Here is a 21,735-nt window from a genome sequence, read left to right as displayed (position 1 = left end):
CACTGGGAGACAGCTAGGGATTAGCAACGACAGGACTTTCTGTCCTGAGCTCAGACTCCACTAACCAGTGCCAAGGGATTCCTGGTTCTGCAAGGATGTAGGTCATGCCAGAGGGGACACACAAAGTCCTGCAGGAGCCTGGAGGCAATTAAAAGCGGTGATGCAGCTGAGCATCACCACAGGCAGTGGAAAGGGACTTCCCCTGAGACTGGAAATCACAGGCAAGAACCATCTATTCATCTTCCATGTCTCTGACAAGAAGGGATGACTTGTTTATAAAGCCTTTAAAATGCAATGAGTCACTTCTCAAAAGAGGTCACTGGTTACGGAAATTTTGCTGAAGTATTTAATAAAGAAAAAACACTCGAATAACAAATATGAATTCCTTTAATAATACTGTATCTGATTCTTCCAGTAATTACATTTGGGGTACCTGACAGTACAAATAGGTAATTCTCATACGGCGGGTAGAGGCAATACTGGTCAACGAGACATCCTTCTGCTACAAAAGCTCCACTAAAGTTTATTTCCCAGACCAGCAACAAAAAATCCCCAACTTTTGCAGAACTGCCTGTATATTCCTCGTTCAAGGAGAAGCAAGTGCCATGCAGGTTCACTGAGGAGCGGGCTAGAGGAACTTCTCAAAAAGTTCCAGCTTGGGAGAAACCCACCCGTAAGTGCATGTACCAAACTCTATAGCCTGACCAGTACAGGCTATCCTCCGGCTGCAGACTCCCTCACTGTTAACACCACCCAAGTTACAATAACTTGACCACCATCAACAATTAAACACATAAAGTGAGCCTTAAACGCTACAAGCTGACAGTGTAGTGGTAGATAATACGCCATGGAAGTACTGAAGATCCACATCAAACCCAATAGAGAAAGATACCCAAATTGTGTCAGTTGTAACAAGCTCACACCCTCACCTGTGGAGGACGGGAGGTTGGCAGAGCAGAGTGACCCTCCTCTTGACTAGCAATGTTGCCCTTCTCCCCCTAGCAAAGCTGGCGGAGCTGCCAGAGGTAGTGGATCAAGTGGTACTTTGTGGATCCCAGCACAGGTCAGATTATGATGAAACAGCAAATCCCCTACGCAAAGAGGATGAACGACTGGCAACACCTTGCACCACAAAGTTGAAATATCTCAGGTACAGGTTCTACCTGACCTCCAGAACAAGAGATCAGATCAGTCAGGTAAGCAGGGAGACCAAGTGAGCAACTTCTGCACCACCCATAACCCTGCAAAACATCACCAAGGCCTTGCTCAGGGTGTTTAATAATCCTGCAGCACCGGGGTGGGATCATAAGAGAATCAACTGGTTTCTGCCCTCGGTATTACAACACGCACTTGAACTGCTCTGATCTTACCCCTCCCATCATTAAGCTTCTAGTTTGTTAAAACCTACACAGCCCCTCCCAAATCACATGGAAAAGGGCCACCTTCGGTCACCCCCAGAGAGGGAGGAAACCCGGATTAGACAGAACATTACAAGCGTTTTTTTCTTGAGCTCATCAGATGAGGGTCATTTTAACTGAACCAGCTCAACGACGCTGTGCTGGACGAGCCAGCATGTGAGCTTTAAATTGGCAGAAGTGTTAATTTCAAGTCAATAGCAAATACAAAAATTATCAATAGGCATTTAAGAGTGAAACATTAATTACTTTTCAAAAGGTGCAGTTTGCCTGATGCCTTTACAAAAGGAAATAAGCCAATAACATTATTTCATAATATTTATAAATTACTAAGTTAATTAACAAGGAATCTTCAGAGAGATGGTAAAGGAAATTTAGAAGAACCTTGTCTAACACTATTTGAAATTCTCAAAGGAAGGAAGGGACTTCTTAAAAAAAGATTAATTACAAGTTTTTTTACTTTACCTTTATATAATTTCTGTTTACATATTTAAGCCGGTTTTGACCTTCAAAATTCTGGCAACGGACAATTTTCATTAAACCATCTCAGTGGAGGAAGTTGGCAGTTCCTCATCTCGCCTCTGAGGTTTACTGAGAATATTAATTATTTAGCAGGCATGGTCAAAAAAATATGTGTAAGTCCTATCCAAAGTAACATTTAATTTATCAAAGTAGACACAGCAAGTGTTGATGTATAACAAGCTCTTCTCCTGTCAGGTCCAATTCCTTTATGGGGTTTGGTTGGGGACTCCAGAATGAAATAATTCCACAGAAGATGCTGTTTCTCTCTAAGGATACCCTCCCTTCATTCTGAGTATATATAACAGCTTCTCACCATTCTTTGGCAATGCATAGGTATCATCAACCAAGAAAACTCCGTAACTGTCTTGAAGATGGTACAAAATTTAACAAGAATAAAATGACTGTGGCTTCCCTTTCTTCTAAGTTTTATCACTTCAGTGTCCTCTTTTCTGTGAAACTCTGCTCACCTGTTGCTCTTTGCAGCCTGGTTTGACACCATCACCCACCTGCCTGGCTGAGCTATGAATACATGAATAAGCAGTTTGGCAAGTGGGAAGAACATGCTCTGTCTCGTCATTGGCACACGTATAGTACCAAGTCAAAAAGGAAAGCATATTAGAGATAAATACTCATTTAAAGAACAATATTTTCATGGCAGAGCTATACTTAACAATATAGTAGAAAAGGAATTACACTGGGACATCAATTGGTCAAGAATCAATTAAATACCAGGTTTTTTCTACAGAGGCAAATTAAGTTTGCCCCACAAAATGAAATGACAACTATTGTATATGACATTCTAACACAAAGTGATAGGCATCCCAAAACACGATTGTATCACATTAACTAAACCAAATATGGTATTTAAGAGAATATCAAGAACTCCTCTATAGAAAGTATTTCCGTAAAAGTAAAATGAATTTGGGTAGACGTAAAGGAAAAATACTACAAAAATGAGTCACGACCTAGAAAATGTGTGGTAACAGAAGACTGAAGACACCCAGTCTGTCGAGATGTTCATGAGGTGGAGAAATGTTGAGGCAAGACGTTAAGAAATCAAGAACCAGGAATTAGAAGTTAAGCCAGAAAAACCTGCAGAGAAATAAGGCACAAGCTGAGCAGCAAGGGTAGTTACTCACTGGAATAAACTACTAAAGGAAGAGATGGATTTAACACTTGGATGCTTTTTCAAGACTGCTTGGTTTTTCAAGCAGCGTGCTGCGGTCCAGCCAAGGTTTCTCTTCAAAGGAGCAACCGAGCAAAGCTTTCTGATGTGTTCTGCAGGGCACCACACCATCTCATTGAATGACCCACCAGCAGATGCGCCACAGCCTGCAGTCTTTCCACCCATCTTTAGGCATGCAACTCAACAGTTAAGAACATCCTTCTCAAGAACCATACTTAGATCACAGAATTTTGAAATAGCTCTTTCTTCCCAAGATCAACAGGTGGCTGTTTTTCATACAGTAAATGGAAAAAGGGAGTCCCAGAAGGCAATTTAAAGTCATAAATCAGTATAATCTGTCAAAATGCCTAATGCTTTCCATTGCTCATCCGATGGAAATGACAATCCAAACCAAGGCACTGCAATTAGGTGGGAAACTTCCAGGCCACGGAGCCTCTGAAAAAGCAGGGATCCTGGGTTTTGAGAAATGAACGTTTTTAAGAGATACTGCTGACAGTTCTACTTACTCCATCTTACCACTTTGAGACCTTCATATAAGAGTAAAATTTTCTTTGCTACAATCTATGCTTTGGCACGGCAAGGAAAAAAAAAATATTAAAAAAAAAATAGAAAATGCTGCTATGTGAAGTCCCTGAACTGCAAAGTCTGCCTTACGGTGACAGCAGTACTACCAGATCTCCTAAGGAAATGCTCTAGCTCTGTGTCACTTATCTCCAAGAATAACAAGCAGGTATTTCACTTCAGAACCCTGCTGACAACTTGCGAGGCAGGAATTGTGAAACACTTCTGTCTCCTTTACCTTTAAGGCAAGCACAGAAGACTGCCTCCTGCTTGCAGAAGGAATAGAAATGAAAAAGGAAGACCAGGAAAACAGACAGGGCTGGCTAACATCAGGAAAATTACCAACTTGTGGATTTACATGGCATGGACAGATTTGTACAGAGTAACAGTACAATATATCTGTACGCATAGAGCTGTGTAAGTGCACTAGCTAGAGGTCCCTGGCTGCAGAAGAAAACACCGATTATTCTACTTGCTAAAGGTTAAATTCCTGGCACGCAAGAGTGACTGGACTTTTTTAATTAATAAAACTTCTCACTGATTGAAACCCTAAATGCCAGTCAAACTGCTTGAGATTTTGCTGTTTGGCTACTGACTTCATTGCACGTATGAATTCTCTGTGGGAAGGTGAAAAGGCCTCGGTGACCCCTTCACAACCTGTTCCCAGGCTTCCCGTACCAGCAGACACAGGGTCCTCTCCCGCGTTTGGCTGAGTGGAGCTCAGTTACTTTTTAAGTTTCGGAAAGCCACAGAGTGGCAGTTGCACGTATTTACCGATGTGGCAGTAAACAGCCTTTGTTGGATGAGTTGCCTTTAGGGGACTACACCTAAAGACAAGACAACCCTCTAGGTTGTCCTACCCTATCCTAACAAGGAGGGGGGTTCCTTGCGCTGTGCTCCAAAGCAGAGGTGATGCTACAACATCACCTTCACCCCTGCTTAGCCCCAAATTCTACATCCTCAATTGCTTATTCCTGTAAAGATGCACACTGAAATGCAGAAATTACAGTGTACATTGGCCCTGGAAGGACTAAAGTGTCCTTGCAAATGCAAAGAAAGCAGAAAGTGTCAAAGCATTTTAAGATATAATACAGGAAAAAAATGTACAATCCTACTTTCAGGAGTTTTAGTTTTTCTTAATCTAAGAGTCTTCAAGAAATTGAAACACAGAACATTAACTTGGAGACAGATGCTTTGCCCCATCCACTGCCAGTCCTGCTTATTTTGAGAATTATTCTCTAAAGGCACCTCTATAAATCCTGCAGAGGACTCCATATGGAAAGGGAAGACCACGGTGCATCTGGCTCACAGATGCAAAATGCCCATATGGACTATTTTCAAGTATCAGTGGGCTAATATCCCAACTTAAACATGGAGAAAGATGTCTCCCATAAACTTCTGTTCTGCTAATAGAAGAACAACGGAAAACACATGAAAATACTTTTCTTTTTTTTTTTAAACTAAAATAAAATTCAGTAAGATTTACATAAACACTTGGGAAGACTTTAAAGATATATTTGAGTATGAAAGAAAGAATATGAAACTCTCCCATGTAAGCTTTTTCATTCATCCGAGTCTCATGTGGAAGGGGCTGGTACCAGCGCGATCTGGCACTATCAAGACATATTCCCTCTACTGCTGTCCCAGTACATCCTTCATATTCAGTAGGGCGAACACCAAAGGGTGTTCACAGCCAATTCTTCCGATAATCAGCCTATCCCATGAAACCGATGCCTTTCTCTACTCCAAAAGCATGAAAGCTCATGCTAACTATAAAGGATACACAAGCACCAACAAGCGTAATTTCTTATCTTATATTTCACAGGACTTCTAGCAATTGTTATACTACAATAAAAGCTAAGTCACCCCCAGCCTACCCCTCTCTTGGGTGTTCAGTAGATTTTCTGTGACTCTTTAATTTCAAATCACTAAAGACTAAAATTTAATATGAAAGTAGGTAGCTCGATGCATTAAACATATATACTAATAAAGAGTTTTGTTCCATTAAGGTTTTACTATCAATAAACAAGGAACATAAAGTTGCTATTCTGCTAAATGTGAAGGAGATAATTTCCTCTGTAGGACGAAGTTTTCTAGTCAGAAGGCAGCACAGAAAATAACCTTTAGGCTCAGCTTCCTCCTCTCCTCCCAGACACACTTTCACCCCTGTTTCTGATCCAGACATAATGCAAATTCATCTGATGTCATAGGTGAGGTATTTTCCTCTTGATGGTAAACAAATGATGTCACAACCACAGGACTGCATTTCACTGCAGGACTGAACAAGCGGGTATCCAATGCACAGCATGAAAGTTATTGTTCAAACATAAACAGCAGAAATAATTGCAAAAGTAAAGCAAATGAACAGCCAAGTAAATTAATTGCTTTTTGAATCACTGTTCCTGTTTTCCAAGTCCAAATGATTCTCCTTTCCTATTTAGGAAGCCTGAGGGGATGAAAAAGTGTCCAAGATGGTGAAATTAAAAATTAGCTACTGAGCATGAAACATGCAATGATTGCACTTCATAACATTTTTATTGCCTCAGTGTTGTATGAATCATTTCACAGTTCCACAGTTACGATGAAAAAAATGACACCAATAAAGCCTAAGCAATCGATGTTATGACTTCATCAATCCGAGACTGAAGGCATGCACAGAATGACAAATATTTTCAAGAATACCGAGAAAACTACCACCTCGTTCTGAAGAAGCACAAGTTTCATCATTGCATCTTTCTGAAGAGTGGTCACTCTCACACCAAAAGATGGAATATTGAAATAATCATCAGTACGGCTCTATGTGACGCAACCTTGCTTTCCCTTTCAGAAACTGGCCAAATTTGGGGTTCTGAAGACTTACAAATGCAGCTAACGCACAGCGAGGCTACAGCCGATACAGAATGTTCCCAAGTCAGAACATTCTCACTCCTTTGAGATTTTGCATCAAGATAGTATTATTTTAACAATGACCTGCACTTGGCTTTATTTTTTAAAGGTCTACAGATTCTGAAAGTATGAATTTGAATTATCTTTACAATTTCACTAAATCCAAAAAAGTTCAATTTATTGCTACTTAAAACTTCCAAGAGGACAATAATCTATGCTTAAGACAACAAAGCAGCATCGTAGTAATCTATCAGATACAACATCAAAGGTTCGGTGCAACGAAGGGACCTCCCGCAGGGAGATTGTACCTTCTTTTGACAGTCATACTCAATAGCTAACCAAATACAACCTTAAATCCCTTCTACTTAGAGTTCAACTTTGACATGACTAAAATAGTATTTTAGTCCGGCTGTATAAAAAAAAAAAAAAAACACAACACAAAACTCCCATCTCTATAAAGCATCATTAAATCCAAACCTGGTCTGTAACAGCAGAACCTAACTTTTTTTTTTTTTTTCCTCTCTAACAAATACTAGCTTTCTTTTTTTAATTGAGTGGCTAGACATCTTGACTCAAGTATTACAATCTCTGGTAGGATTCTTTCCTTTAATGTAATAGCTCATTTCCCTTATAAAATCATTAATAGAAAATAAAGCCCTTTTTGTTAACTCTAATCTTGCTTCCTTGCAAGTGTGCCAGAGGCACTTTAATATGGATCAGGTCATGAATATCACAAATTACAGCAGCAATGTGTAGCAACAAAGGATCAGATTATTCCTGTAACAGCAATACCTTCTTCCTTCTTTGATAAAAAAAAGAAGTAAACAGTATCCATTGATCTCTCAGGACAAAAAGTCAGCTCCTGTTAAATCCGTGTTTTTCTGATACTTACAAATCCAAGGTTTACAGTATGAAGTAACAGCACAGCACAAACCTGAGAATGATGAATGGGGGGTATTACAGGGTGTAGTAAAATCTACTTCATTTTATGTCAAAATTGTCTCCTCTTTCACATGATGTACAGGTATGAAGTTAACCTAAAGTAGGAAAAAGTTAATAGGTGCTATTTTTGCATAACATTTCCTATGGTAGATTCGTGGCAGATGCATCATGAACGAAGCAAAACTATGTACAGGCAGGCACAATTATGGAAGAATTAACGTACCAACAAGAACAGTACTGGCCATAAATGCAGTATAACATAGCGAAATGAAATTCACTGCAGAAAAGCACACCCCATTAAAGTTTGTACTTTCCTTGGGTAATGCGGGAACACACGACAACCGTAGCCTGTTTCCCTACTTGAAGTAGTCACACTGGGAAAGACTTGTATGGTCTTCGTAGGGGTTCATGGGGAGGGAAAAGACAAGAGTAATGACCAAAGAGAAGCGCAAAAATGTTGTTCATACACACCTGTTTTCCATTGCAGAGCCCTCCGCACATTGCCTTACAACTGCAGTGTGCAAAACCGGCTTACTACTAGCAAAAACTTATTTCCAGAAGTCCAAAGATTTCATTCAAGTTCTAATACAATAAAGAGGTATTTTAATACATCCCATTCCTTTCCCGTAACTCAACAAAGCTTCAGGTGACGCTCACATTAAATGCCAGTTGCCCGGTCCAAAGGACACAGTCTCGGCCCCCCCACGCGACACTTCAAAGGGAAGTGAACCTTTCTGTGCCACCCAAATACTGTTGAACTCCGCTATAAACTGTCTGCTAGACCTGGGCTGATAGAAACTCCAGGAAGAAATGAATGAAGACCTCCAAGATATCTTCCCCAAAGAAAACATTAAAATTATTCGGCAATATTCAGCATTAACATCTGATGGGACAAGTCTGTCAAGGAGAAGTCTTAGAAAGATGATGCCGGTTTTGCAGAAAGACTCAGAATCTCCGATTTTGGGGGCCAGGCTGGAGTCCTAACTCTAATTAAATTCTAATCTGCTTTTCCCAGGTTTCATAAAATGCTGTCTCAAATAGGCTTATCTTCTAAGAAGTGCAGCATGATCTTCTCATTAAAGAATCTGTTACAATGAAAACACATTAGTACTAAAGCCATAAAAGACTGAGGAAATTATGGACATTTTCCCCCAAACTAGTGGATTGCTCTAGTATCACTTTAAAAAAAATTCTACATTCACAAGTCTGCTTGAAAAGTGGGAACTTGCTTTTTAAGTGTTTCTTCAATGTTATCTCTATTTTGTTCTTTAATTAATAAAAGGATACATGCACTGACATTATAAACACTAATTTGCTATTTAGCATCCCAAATTAGGAAGCATAAACATTTATGCACTTCATTAAACACTACCTAAGAACACTTTGATATTAACAGGAGACAAGCTAGGCTGCTAAATGCAATTTCAGGGCACACATAAGCCACCGTAAAAAGACACTCCTCCTCTTCCCGTCCCTCGCTATGAATGCTCCCTGGCTTCATCCCATTGGCACCAGCCCTTACGAAATGAACCCTGGAAATCAGTGAGATCTGACACAGCTGCGCAATCCCAAGTGCCAGTTCAAGGGAAGGGATGGGAACGCAGGGGCACGAGCTGCGAAAGCGGGGTGTACCTGTTCGGCAGCACGGCATACTTAGATTGGTACAAGTCAATCGTGAAATTGCACTTTAGAAAGCATAAACCAAATACTTATGCCCTGAATTAAGACACCATTTAAGCACATGTGGTGTACAGGAAGAGACAACGTGGTGTTTTTCTCCATCTCTTCCAAAACAGGCACTGCAGTTCTAGCAAGCCTCCTCTCCTTTCCCCTCTTTCTTCCACCCACCCCAGCTCTTAAAAGAATCCTTGTGTTGCTCCTTCGAGCACTGAAATACGCTTAACATTAGGGTATACCAGTGCTACAGGAAGATGATAAGAAATGGTCTTTCAAAACTACAGGAAGCAGAACAGCGGTGGTAGAAAAGAAACAAATGCCGATACTCAGGAACAGACAGCCGGAATGGTAAATAAGCACATCTGTGTGCGTAAAATAAATGGAAGGTTAACTAAGATCACCAATATAACAAATCGTCAAAATTGATCAGTCCAAGCCCTAAATTATCTCTACAAACCTTATTCTCAAAATCCTTCATGAAATAAGACTTCAGGTTATCTTCTTTCATTTACAGACAGTAAGGTATAATTCAGACAACAAATTATTCCTTATAACTTTGCATCGCAAGTCTAACTTCAATGTAGAAAATGATTTTTGATTTAAGTTTGTCCTAAAAGTGTCCATTGTCAAATTATGGACCCAGACAAAATGGTACTAAATTTTCTATTATACATAATCTTGCCATAGTGTGGCAATCTTTAAATCATTTGAAAATACAAACACACTAAAAATATAGTGTTTCAGGAACAGTAATATGGACATACTGAAGAGCTTTGTACCATAACGAGAAATCTGAAAAGTGCCTTGGTGCCTGAAAAAGAACTGCTTTTAGATTTATTTATTTTTTAAAATAAATTATCATGATTTTACAACTTACAGCTTTGGGTTCTTTGTTGTTTGTTTTTTTTAAAAAAACTATGACAGCAATGGTGATCTATCTACAAGATAATAAGCCAAAAAGAAGCATTCTTTGTGTGTTTTTGACCAAATATATTGTTAGAGATCAAAACAAAGATTTATAAAAACAAACGATTAAAATTTCAGTTCAGAAAAACACTTCGTAAAATACAATAAAACCCTTTTCATTAGCAAAGTGGATTTTGTACAGTTCTTCCTTCTAAGCAGATGATTACTGCAGCCTAGATTCACTAACTCCCGTAAAACAAAACGTAGGCAAAATGGGTTGGTGTTCGCAGAATTACAACCTATATACAGAACTGCAGGTAACATACTGCAACTCATTGGAAAAACCTTTGAAAATTCAGTTTCATTGTGAGTGGATTTACAATATATCTTACATTATTTAAAAGCAGGTTACACCATAGAAAGGCTTTTGACAGAGCCGCTCAAAAAATGAATCAGTTATAGAAGGAGAGTAACACTTCAAGTCAGCTTCTCCCATCAGCAAAAATGCCACACAAATCAAAAAACAACACTTAAGTAAAACACTAAGACTTTATTAAAAATCCAAAATTTATTGCAAATTGTACTTTGCACTTTCCCTCCTTTCTTCATTTTTACATGATTTATTGATATCCATGATTTTTTCACAGATGTACTTGTTGACTTTGGAGAGTCTCTGTGCAATTTCAGTTTCATCCACAGTTTCTTGTGCTATTCTATCATACAAACATTCTGGGGAGAAAAAAAAAAGGAAAGAGCCATTAGGATATTTTTAGAAAAGAATATAGCCCTGTGTTGGGCTAACTACTCAAGAGACAGCACTGAGTAAGCCCTGTGTATTTGTTGCAAGACAGCAGAAGCTTTCATTGATTCACTGGCTATCTTGTTAAAGTTAAGATTTTTCACCTGGCTTGAATCTTTGGCATGACCAACTTCCAGTTATGCTGTGACTACATTAATAGGCTTTCTATATAGAAACAAGGCTAAATCCAACCTTTTACAGTGTCAGTCTTGCCCACCTAACTCTGGTATTTGTCCGTATCTCCACAGCAGATTTAGAATCTTTTCCCAGGTGAACGCTCTCACCAGAACTGTTATTATCTACAGTTCCCTGTGAATCATTCCTATCTTCAAGACAGTAAGTAAATAATAATGGTTAGGAATAGCATCAGTAATCAGTAGGAGAAGACATTAACCGATTTATTTAAATTTTTAAATCTGTTCAACATACATTAATGTCTGCATCTTTATCGGATGCCCTGTCTCTGGCCGTATTTTGCTTTTATTAGTAGATTATTCAGGGCGAGAACCATCTTCTTGCACGTTTGCACAATACACTTTGTGAACTTAACTGGAATACAAAAAGCAAGCAATAGTAATAACTGCAAAAGCAATGAGGGCAATGAAAGTTGAGACAATTCTGCTTCACAGAGTCTGTAGTTCGGTGCCAGAATCCTGCAGAGGTTACTGAAATTGGCAGTGGTGCAGCACACCCAACTTCTTAGTGACAGGCAGGTTTTGGGGTTTTTGTTTTCATAGCCAGAACAATGTATTTTGTTGCGTAGGCTTCCCAGATTGGTTAAACAAACTCTGTTCTGCTTTGCCTAGTAATCTACTCCAGTAGCCATTTATTGCTTCATATACAGAAAGCCACAGAGATTATCACTTAATTAACATGGTTTACAACATTTCTAATGCATCGTATTAAAAAGTTATGAAAATTAAGTACTATGCATGCTTTGTAGTTCATTTTGAAACCTCTCAGAAGTTTTATAAAAGGTTATTTTGCATTAACAAGGTTTATAACAGTGCTCATGCATCATACTTTTCATAATTTCTTTATTACATACTACACAATAGGGATTTTTAAGAAGCTACAGCTATCAGACACATTAAGAGCTAATGCTGTCGTTCAAAAATCTATTTAAAATAAGTTAGTCTGTGCCCACAGAATGATAAGAACATCTAAAAACAATGTGCATTTTATGTGGTAAGAGGTACTGAATATAAAATAAACCAAATTAATCAGCATGCAGCCTGATAGCTGAAATGCTGATCATCAGTAAACTATGATTTGAAATACGACACCTAAAAAGAGGCACGCCACTGAGAACCTGAAGAAACCCAGTGTGTTTGCTTGTACTACAACAACCTCAGGAATACTCCCAGGTTGTGGCAGATACACCTAGTCAGGTGAACTTCCAGTAAAAGACAGGCTATGTTATTAGTTTAGCCACAATGTCAAGCAAAGAATCACTTGACAGAATTCATTCATCAGCTGTGACTCTTAAAGTTAGTGTGACCCAGACAGATCCATGATCATCACAGTTCTTCCATTTCCATCTCTTCCATTTTTATGAGGGGCTGCAGCAATAGTGCTTTAGTAATCACATAAGGATGCTGGCTTAGGGGCTCCAAAGAGCGATTTGGGGTTCTGCTTCTTTGTCTTTTGGCTTTAGAGGAGCATACAGATACCCCTTCCTATTTCTGACTGGACCAAAGATTCAAGTAGACCTCAAAGACTAACAAGGAGCTTTACTTCTTTCTGTGATGCCTGAGCCAAATCATTGGCTATGTAAATTCTAACTTCCTCACATTTCACCATTTGTCCACTTGCTACTCATTTTTTTTGTTTTGTTTTCTTCTCCATAACAACTTATTTGGCCACTTCCAGCTTTCCAGGAAACACTGCTGGCATCATGGGGCAAGACCTGCTAACATTGACGCAAATGCAAAGGACACAACAACGTAGAAAATCATGATTATGTGCTACCCAGTACTGCTGATACAGGAAGTTTGTCTGCTGCCACCTAAAACATTGGCCATGCAGTTTAACTGGTTCAAGAGGAGATTGTACAGTCTCGAGTCTAACAAAAAGGGAGTCAAAGACAAGGTGAAAGAAACATTGGAAAGAGGGACATGGAAAACCAGGGCGTGGAACAGTAGAATTCAAATGAGGGTTGAGGCTGGAAGCAAAAGTATGACAGAAAACACAGAAAAACGAGGAAATAGGGAGGATCTGAATTCCTGGCAAGTGTAAAGGTATGGAAGAGAAGAGAGGGAAGAGCCGCATCTGCCTCTCACTATTTACCTGCTGGAGCATACTCCCAAACTCACTGTCGTCAAAACAAGGGGAGTTAGAAGAAAGCTATCATTTAAATGGCTTGAGCAACACAGAGTGGCCCTGAGTGAAGTAGAAGAGGAAATTCTCACAGAAGCAACCTTGCCAGCAGTGCTGAGGAACAACAGCCTCCAGCAGGGAAACCAGAAAGCTCTTTGCAGTGGGGCCAGTGAAAAATAACCCCTTTTTACTGCATGCTTGTAAGTATGCATCTGGGTAACCAATTCTGTTTCCCATTAGGAGCTGACAAGGGTAGCCACAGCCAGAGTGGATTCCTTACGTGGCCAGTACCTCATTACTTTGCTACATGTGTTAGGATTGTACCAAAAGGTCCCAGTCAGAATTAGAAAATCAGCATGGAACAGCTTACACTTCCACATCTATTCTTGAAGCAGATTGGTAAAAAAAAACCAAACAACCCATGTCTTTTACTCATTTCTTACAAACTAAGAAAGATGACAGTACGAAGATCAGTTTCCAACTTCTCCCCACACAACACAGACACACGCACACATTCAAAGAGGAATCATATTTCTTACTTCCAAAACATGGTACTTGCAAGGTAGATTACAACAGCTCTTAAACAGTTCATAGTTAAGAGCACAGAGCAACTAGGAACAGGAAATGCAGAATAATGAAGCTCAATCAAATAGGGAGATTTCTTTCAGCCCTACTGCAATTTAGTATGGACACAAAACCTAAAAATCCATTCTTGGTATGTATTCCATGAGGAACCGACTTAGTTCTGACTTAAAAAGAAGCCTGAAATACCAAGAGAGACAGAAATAAATGCAAAACACAAGCACGATGATACAAAGGGACTGCAATTCACTATTCATTTTAAATAAAGGAGAAGGCCTTCTCTCTCTCAAAGTACTACATATATGGACTCAGGCTTGCAGTTACTGAAAGTGTCATTGAAATTTTTCCTGCCAGATAGGTCAACGATTTACACTTCCTGTTCAAATTCCAATTCAAGTGCAACAATTAATTTTTACTATTTCCATTTTCTCCACTTAAAAGGGTAAAACTATTCTTTCTTGCCTTTGAAGGTATGCGTATTTTTATAGTCACAGCTATAATGGTCTCTGTGCCTCATGCCAGAGTTGGTTATGTTCTGGATGAAAGAATGTGGTAAAGCTACTCTCAGGCTTGTTAAAAGGAATATATGCATTTTAAAAAATCATTATGTTATAAATGAATTCCAGAACAATGTGTTGTTCTCCAGGCTCAGAGTCCTGTCCTGCAAGTGGTTTAAAGTGATGATCTTCTTGAACCTTACTGAAGTCAATGTACAACTCTTCAGCTGTGAAGGCCTGCACTGTCCACAGCTATTGCAATGTGTTTTACTTTTCCTGGATATGTATGCACTTCACAATGCAATAGCAATTAAAATTACAGTTTTTAATCAGTTAATTTTATATGAGCTGAAAAGAAGCATCTTTCAACTCGGTGATTAATGGTTAAACTCCAAAGCAGGAAGCAAAAGTTTTCAAATAACCTACCTCTGACAATGCTTAATTTGTGAGGTGAGAGAGGTGGCTTGGGAACGGCATCTTTCTTTTTTTTGGTTGCAACTCCTGTGACACTTCTGTTCTTGAGAACATCTGTTCCCCAAATCATAACCGCTAGATTTTTTGTATACTTTGAATCTCCTTGTGTTACTTGCAGCTGGTGCCATTTCTCCTCATCTACCCAAATTCCACTGCCAAGATGGACCTAGAAGGTAGTAATAATAACAACTTATCTATGGTATGTAGCACACAACAGTATCCAAGTGCTGTAGGAACATTAATATTAGGTACTATAATAACAGTAATTAGGGCTTAATAAATCCATTTTGCCTAATTCTGAAACTTCTCCAACTTTGTGGGTCAGGGAGTTCAAGTCAACCTCTTGTATAATAAAGTTCCTTTTTGTATTCAGTTCTTACTCTCTACTTCCCCCCCACCCCGCATAGCCTATCTCCTGAAAGACTATGGTCAGGAACAGAGATACAAGAAGGAAACGGTAAACACATCCAGTATTACAGAGGTATGCACAGCACATAAACCAAGCAGTTGCACCAGCCTAACTCAGGAGCAAGATGAAACATTGTCTTTTAATATGCGAGCTTCCCTTTGGCTGAAACAGTCTTTACCCAAAGCATATTTCAGAGGCAGTAGAGGGAAAGAGTTCCTAAGTTGTACCCTGTACCTGTTTGCAAATTCAGCCTGATTGTTTAAAGTAACTAGAAAGGGAGAAGGGATTTTGAGACCTCCCATTTCAATATAAGCCAAGAGAATTTGGAAGCTTTGTAAAACTTCCTATTCTATCAAGAAGTTTGCCTATCATGTACGATCAACCTATTCAGGTGAATACTGTTTTGCGGCAAGGAAATGACCCATTGCTACAACATCATAAACTTTCCATTATCCGGACAATGGGGAGTAGAGATACTTCACTGAAGTAGTAAACCAGGGTAATATGGGTACTGGGAAATGCGGTGTGAAGCCACTGCAGAGTCTCTAAAAGGAAGCTGCTTGAGTCTAGTTGTGCTTATTAGTCTTGCTCAGCGTTGACTACGCTGGGTTGACTCCCACGGAGCTACGTAGTATCTCTACCCCAGACTTAAGATGAACGCAGGACGAGAATCTGAGTACCATCCTTAGGCTCCCACTATGCACGTTTGAGCCGATAGTCCTGATAACCAGGACACCATCAAGCAACAGCAAGGAAAGTAACTTCACTAGTAATCAGCACAGGTCTGACATGAGTGCAACCAGGACGCAAACGCTGGCCCTGTGCGGAACCACGGAGAACACTTTGTACCTCCTATGTCTATGCCCCTAATTCCTGCAGTACAGTGCAGACACCTGAACCACCTCTGCACACAGAAAGCTTCGTTCGCATAGCGATGAACTTCATTTGGTTGGACCCACACTTGCTTATCATCCATAACAAGCTAATGTGTGACCTAGCTATTCTAATTACTGGTTAAGAGTTCACTGCACCGGTAAGGAACAAGATAGAACTTACTTTCAGATAATCTGTAAAAGTGCAAAATACCAAAAATATGTATCAATTGGATTGTTATATCCAAAATTTAGGTTTCATAAGATCTGAACAAATGGAAGTTCTTTCTGCAACACTAACACTTTAATAAAAGCTTATTGCCTCCTCACGATTCAAAAAAATCCTGTGAACAAAATTCTATGGCAAAACTATATTAGGAGACTCTGTTTGCCTTAACTGTTTTGCTCTTAGTTTTTTGTGGTTTTACTCCTTTCATGTGGCATTACATAAACTGTGCCTGCTACCCATACATATCTGAACAGTATCACATAAATCCCATTAAATGCAATGAAAATTGGACAAAGCTACTGTAAAATTTTATATACCCGTAATTTTACTGTCTGTATTCAACCAAATACCATTTTTCCTTTAAATGGAAACCTGCTTTAATTATTAATGAGGGCTATAACCCACAGAAATTTTTTATTTTGACAGCATCCTTCAAAAGCAATTTGTTGTTTAAAAACTTAAATAGAAAAATATGAATGGTTTGGCTACCCGCTACATTATAAAAAACAAATGAAAAGTCTAACTTCCTTAAAGTATGAAACCATAAAGCAAGCTGTGTCTCCTGCAGAACCTTCTACACTAAAGGCATTCTAAGAAGCTTTTCACAAGTCCGCATGGTATTTAGATTTTGTAATGGACAGAAACGGAACTAGTAATAACCACAACATGAACACCCCTTTTTTCTCTTCCTTCTCTGTTGTCGAGCCTCTTTATAACTGCTTTAAAAAAAAAATAAATAAAAATCACACTCTTTTGGTTCTCTCTACATATTTTGTAAGACAATTTCAATCAGAGTGAGCAGTCTGCGCTCAGAAAAGCATCACTTCAGTTACAAGTCAGTTACTTCTGCTTTGATCTTGGAAAAGTTATCTGTAAAAATGAGTGTAAGTCACTTAGAAAATAACTAAGATTAGGAATGTTGTGACATGCCGAATTTCGGACGCCTGTATTACATTAGTTGTAGAGACTGCTGTATTTGATCAAAAATCTGATTCCCCTCTGCCAAATAGGGTTTGTCTTTGCTAAAGATTGTTTAGTCTCTTAAGCTACTACATTATTCATTAGCTTTAAGTTACTTAAAAGAAAACCACAACTTACAGCAAGTATTTTTAATATTTATGTTTCAGACAGATCACCTCTTCTTTGAGCATGCTTCATTTATTAAAAAAATGATCACTGGTATGAAACACCTATGGAAACAGCAACTACGTGACAGACAGCCACAGACACAGAAATCTTATGTCTCCCTTTTTCTATTTCTAGCACTGTAACGGCAAGAAATTTAATCTGTCCACGTCTCAGTTTACCTCTCTGTAAAACAGGCTCAGTACTGTTTCCTATTACCCCCAAAGCTATGGGAAGCTTACTGTACTCCAGATTCAGAAGCCATTTCCTTCTTGCTGGAAGACCTGCCCCATGGGCCAGACCCTTGGCTTGATGAAATCAATGGGAACTTTACCCCCAGTTTCAGCAACTGCAGGACCAACCTTCAAGCACAATGCAACAGAAACAACAGCAAATTCAAAGCAATGCTCACCACCGTAACTGTACTAACATGTGCAATATATCGAAAATGTATTTCAGAAGATGAACTCTTTTTTTTTTTCCCTTCTTTTTTTTTTTCCCTTCTTCTTTTCTTTTCTTTAAATGAATGCCATAGGCTCTTTTTCAGTAACTCTGTTCTCCCTCTGGAGTGGAGAGATTTATCTGCTTTGAAAGAATCCTACTAAGATCAAATCCGATGCCACAAAGGGCAAGAGTTCTAAAAAAGTATTTCAACTACTCTAGTGGTGCATGTCAATAAAGGAATAATGAAAAAAGGCATAAAGAAGAAAAACTGAAAAAAACCACCCTCCAACACGCTAAATACATTATTACTTCACATTTCTGGCATGTGAGCTGGCTGAAGCCCCAGTAAATAGGCAAACTTAAAGAAAAACCAAAATTACAAAAAGAAAGTTAAAGAGATATCTGTAAAGACAGAGAAAACTTCAGCAACAGAAGTGCCAAGAAGCTGGCAGAAGAAATAAAGGTGCAAGAAAAGCTGCATACAAATAGTAAAGGATGTGCCCTATCCCACAGACTTTAAGCGGGGAAAAAAAGGGGTAAACCAAACTCTCACAGTAATATATGCAAAGTTTTCATTGCACAAATATACACAAAATATACAAGCAAATGACATATGTTAAATATATTAGGCAAGAAAAGCTATCTGAACCAAACACTTGTCAAACTGCCAAGATTATACTATTTTTCAGATACATTTTGTCCTCAACAATTATGTCAAATACATCATCAAGAACGATAGACGCTTGTGCAGTCAATCTTGTAACACAAATCTGAAAATGTAGTATTTTGTGCTATTCCATCAGTAATTACACTGTAAGCCAAAGCTGAAGTGGAGGTTTCCTCATTAAAGGTTCCCACATTATGGTATCAAATGCATACATATCCTAAGAAACAGGATCTGCATAGGCAATTCTGAAGGACATAGGGTTTTGTAAAAGAAAAACAATGTTCATTTAATGATAATGGCAACAGCTATAAAAGCAGGCCTTGGTAGATGAGTGGACAATGTGTTAAACGTGCTGAAGTCTGGAAGGCTATAAGTCAGGTTCTGGCAAACTGTAGCTAGATGGTATTTCAACAGCTTCATAAGGCAAGTAGCATTACATCAGCTCAATTCAGTGGCAATGCTCCTACCAGATTCAAGGGAGTGCATTTTCATTCCAGGGTTCATAATTATCTACTGGACTCCAACCAAAACACGAAGACTTCTCTGCGATACGACTACAGCACATTAAAAAACATTAAAGACCTTTTAGGGAAAAGTATTTCTGTTAAATAGGCTAATGTAACTTTATAATGTGGGTTATTGACTTTGGTCTATATTCGGTGGATTTATGTATGTCACCAATTGAAGACTATGCCAATTTGCTTGTGCCTAAATATTTAATAATTACATTCCTTGTATTGCACAGCATTCAATGCTCTCATCACTGAGAATAATTTTCTATGCTGTTCACATTTGTGTAATTTCATAATTTTCCTCAACATACCTTTAGGAAAACTCAGGAAGTTTGTATAAGCTGCTACCATGCAAAACCCCCGAGATCATGAAAATTCCACAATAAAATCACCTGATGGACATTTACAAATTATTCATGCTATATTTAATTTAAAATACCTTTCCATTCTCGAGAATATACTTGTCCATTACTGGAACAGGGGCAGGATAGTACGTTGATGTATTTGCTTCCTCACTGAAGGTCTTCTGTACCTCAGGTTCGGGCTCAATTGATTCTGATTTTACTTTTTCAAGCTCAATGGCAGGTCCTAGACAGTTAAGAAAAGAGAGCTGTCTGCTATCCCAGAGAACATGAAATCAATCACTTCATCACGCATGGTTAACATAAAATAACACATTAGTCATGTTCATTTTAAAGTTAGGAAGAGTCTAAACCAAAATCTTACTTCTGAATGTCAATAAATAAGAGCAGGGTAAGGAACTCTGCTTTATAAACATTAAAATGTTTAATTTTAATTTAAATGTTTAATTTTAGCCTTAAAGCATATGGGCAATTACAGGTACGGGTAAGATAGCTTCAATGCACGCTATGGAAATTATGTTAAAATGACACTGACATTATAAACCAAAAGCAACAATAGTAATTCTTCAAATAAGAATTACTATATAGTTGCATGGAAACCTGCAAAATTTACTGTGATAATTATACAAATTATCCATATAGAATTACAAATTTTATAGAAATTTGAAATCTCTTTAGATATAGCAGGCATATATTAAAAATAGTGAGGATCTACAGAAATGCTACAAAGCAAACAGGCTTAGGCTACTTATGCTAAAGTATCATGCATAGAAAAAGTATCCAAGGTTAAAAAACACCCACATAAATTAGAATTTTGATTGTCCAATCCATCCAATACACTGATTTTTATTTTTAATGTAATCAACAAAAATTAAGCACAGATTAAACAGAATACGACTAAGCATATGCTTGAGGCTTCAAAGGAGGATAATTATTTTGTCAGTCATCAACTTTTCTTGTCCAGATCAAATTAATAAAAAGTGTTCCTAAAAAGAAGAACAAAATAAAATAATTTGTGAACTGGATTTCATTATTCCATTCATTACAGCGGTAACACCAGAAGTCTAGGAACAGGCTATGGCCCCAAGCCTATCATTGTCTCTGGTGTCTGTCTCTAGGATCACAAGAACCTCCAGCAGTCACTGAAGTTCCACGCAGGGACGGTGGTTCGTTAACACAGCAAGGTTGCCAGCTTAGACCCTGGACACCACAGTCATCAGCCACTTCCATGAACTATGAAGATAAACTCACCCACTTGTAAGAACTATATTGTACCAGGCTGGTGCTGAGAGCACTGCAGCACTCTGTTGCCCAACCTTGACATCTTCCAACAAACGACAATTCAACAATCAGGTCACCGTCACGGTTCAGCATCCTTCCTCAGTGTTTGTGCACACAGACCAAGGCCTGAATTGATCTAACTCTGCAAGTCAAGCTGGCACCAGAACTCATGTCCCGAGTCATGTATCTTAAATATTTCCTGTACCTGGAACAAGCAAAGCATTCATTCCTCCTCCTTTGTGTGCTTTCATTTAGATTATTATACAGTGATATCAGCATTTCCTCCATTGTCAGCCTTTGACATTTATCCTATAGCTTATTCTACACCTACATAGCTAGCTAAATGTTCTCAGCTGACTGCTACTTGACGCTCAGCAACAACTAGAAGTTGTATCCACAACTCAGGCATTCCTATACTGCAGTGCCACCAAAAGTGTCTTAAGACCCATATGCAATGCAAGCATGGTGCAGAGAAATCACAAAAAAAATACTGTTTGTATTATAATTTCATAGTAATCTTAGTAAGGACCTCTAATACCATGCATATGCAATAGTACAGCCAAGACAAACTAAACTTTCTGAACTTGAGACTGCTAAACTGATTCAGATTGAGTGGAAGACCTGGATTGATTAAGCCACCCAAAGTCTGCACACATCTCAGGGTAGGCACCCCTGAACAAGCAGATGCAGTAACGTAATTGCCAGTGTGAACTCAAAAAGTGACCTTTTAGCTGTTACTTTAAGAACACATCCTTCAACAAAGTGCTATTTTGAGTCTTCTTATACTTTGAAAGTCACTTTGAGGAAGACACCCAAGTACAACCACCTTCTTCCTAGAAGGAAATGTTCTCAGTTTAAACACTTTTATTAGTTGCTATTTGGAAGTCTTTCACTGTTTTGTTTATAGTCATATACAGACATAGCTGGGGTCTGGTTTCCAGAGTTGCCCAAGAAAAACAGCTGATTAAAGTCCACAATAACCATAGGTCTAAGAGGTCAGAAGAACCTCTATTGCAATTCAAGCTTTACCTGCTCACTTAAAAGTCACCAACAGAAAGCCTTTAAAAG

General features: G+C 38.6%; 1 protein-coding gene across 6 annotated transcripts in view; it reads right to left on the bottom strand.

Annotated features, from left to right (window-relative positions):
* The window catches only part of LOC126041974 (BEN domain-containing protein 5), a 980,738-nt gene that overhangs the window by 353,722 nt on the left and 605,281 nt on the right, over positions 1–21,735 (bottom strand). For 5 of the 6 annotated variants that reach the window (XM_049808425.1, XM_049808427.1, XM_049808426.1 and 2 more), the window contains 3 exons: positions 19,464–19,612; positions 14,719–14,932; positions 10,626–10,824 (listed from right to left, as the gene is read on the bottom strand). The exons of the other annotated variant lie outside the window; for it this stretch is intronic. In XM_049808425.1, coding sequence (XP_049664382.1) covers positions 10,664–10,824; positions 14,719–14,932; positions 19,464–19,612 — 524 coding nt within the window. In that variant the 3' untranslated portion in view covers positions 10,626–10,663. Of the gene's footprint in view, positions 1–10,625; positions 10,825–14,718; positions 14,933–19,463; positions 19,613–21,735 lie in introns of those variants that run through there. 6 annotated transcript variants of the gene reach the window in all.

This window comes from Accipiter gentilis, chromosome 8 (genome assembly GCF_929443795.1).
Source record: "Accipiter gentilis chromosome 8, bAccGen1.1, whole genome shotgun sequence".
NCBI lineage: Eukaryota > Metazoa > Chordata > Aves > Accipitriformes > Accipitridae > Astur > Astur gentilis.
This window is presented reverse-complemented; position numbering and strand designations above follow the sequence as displayed.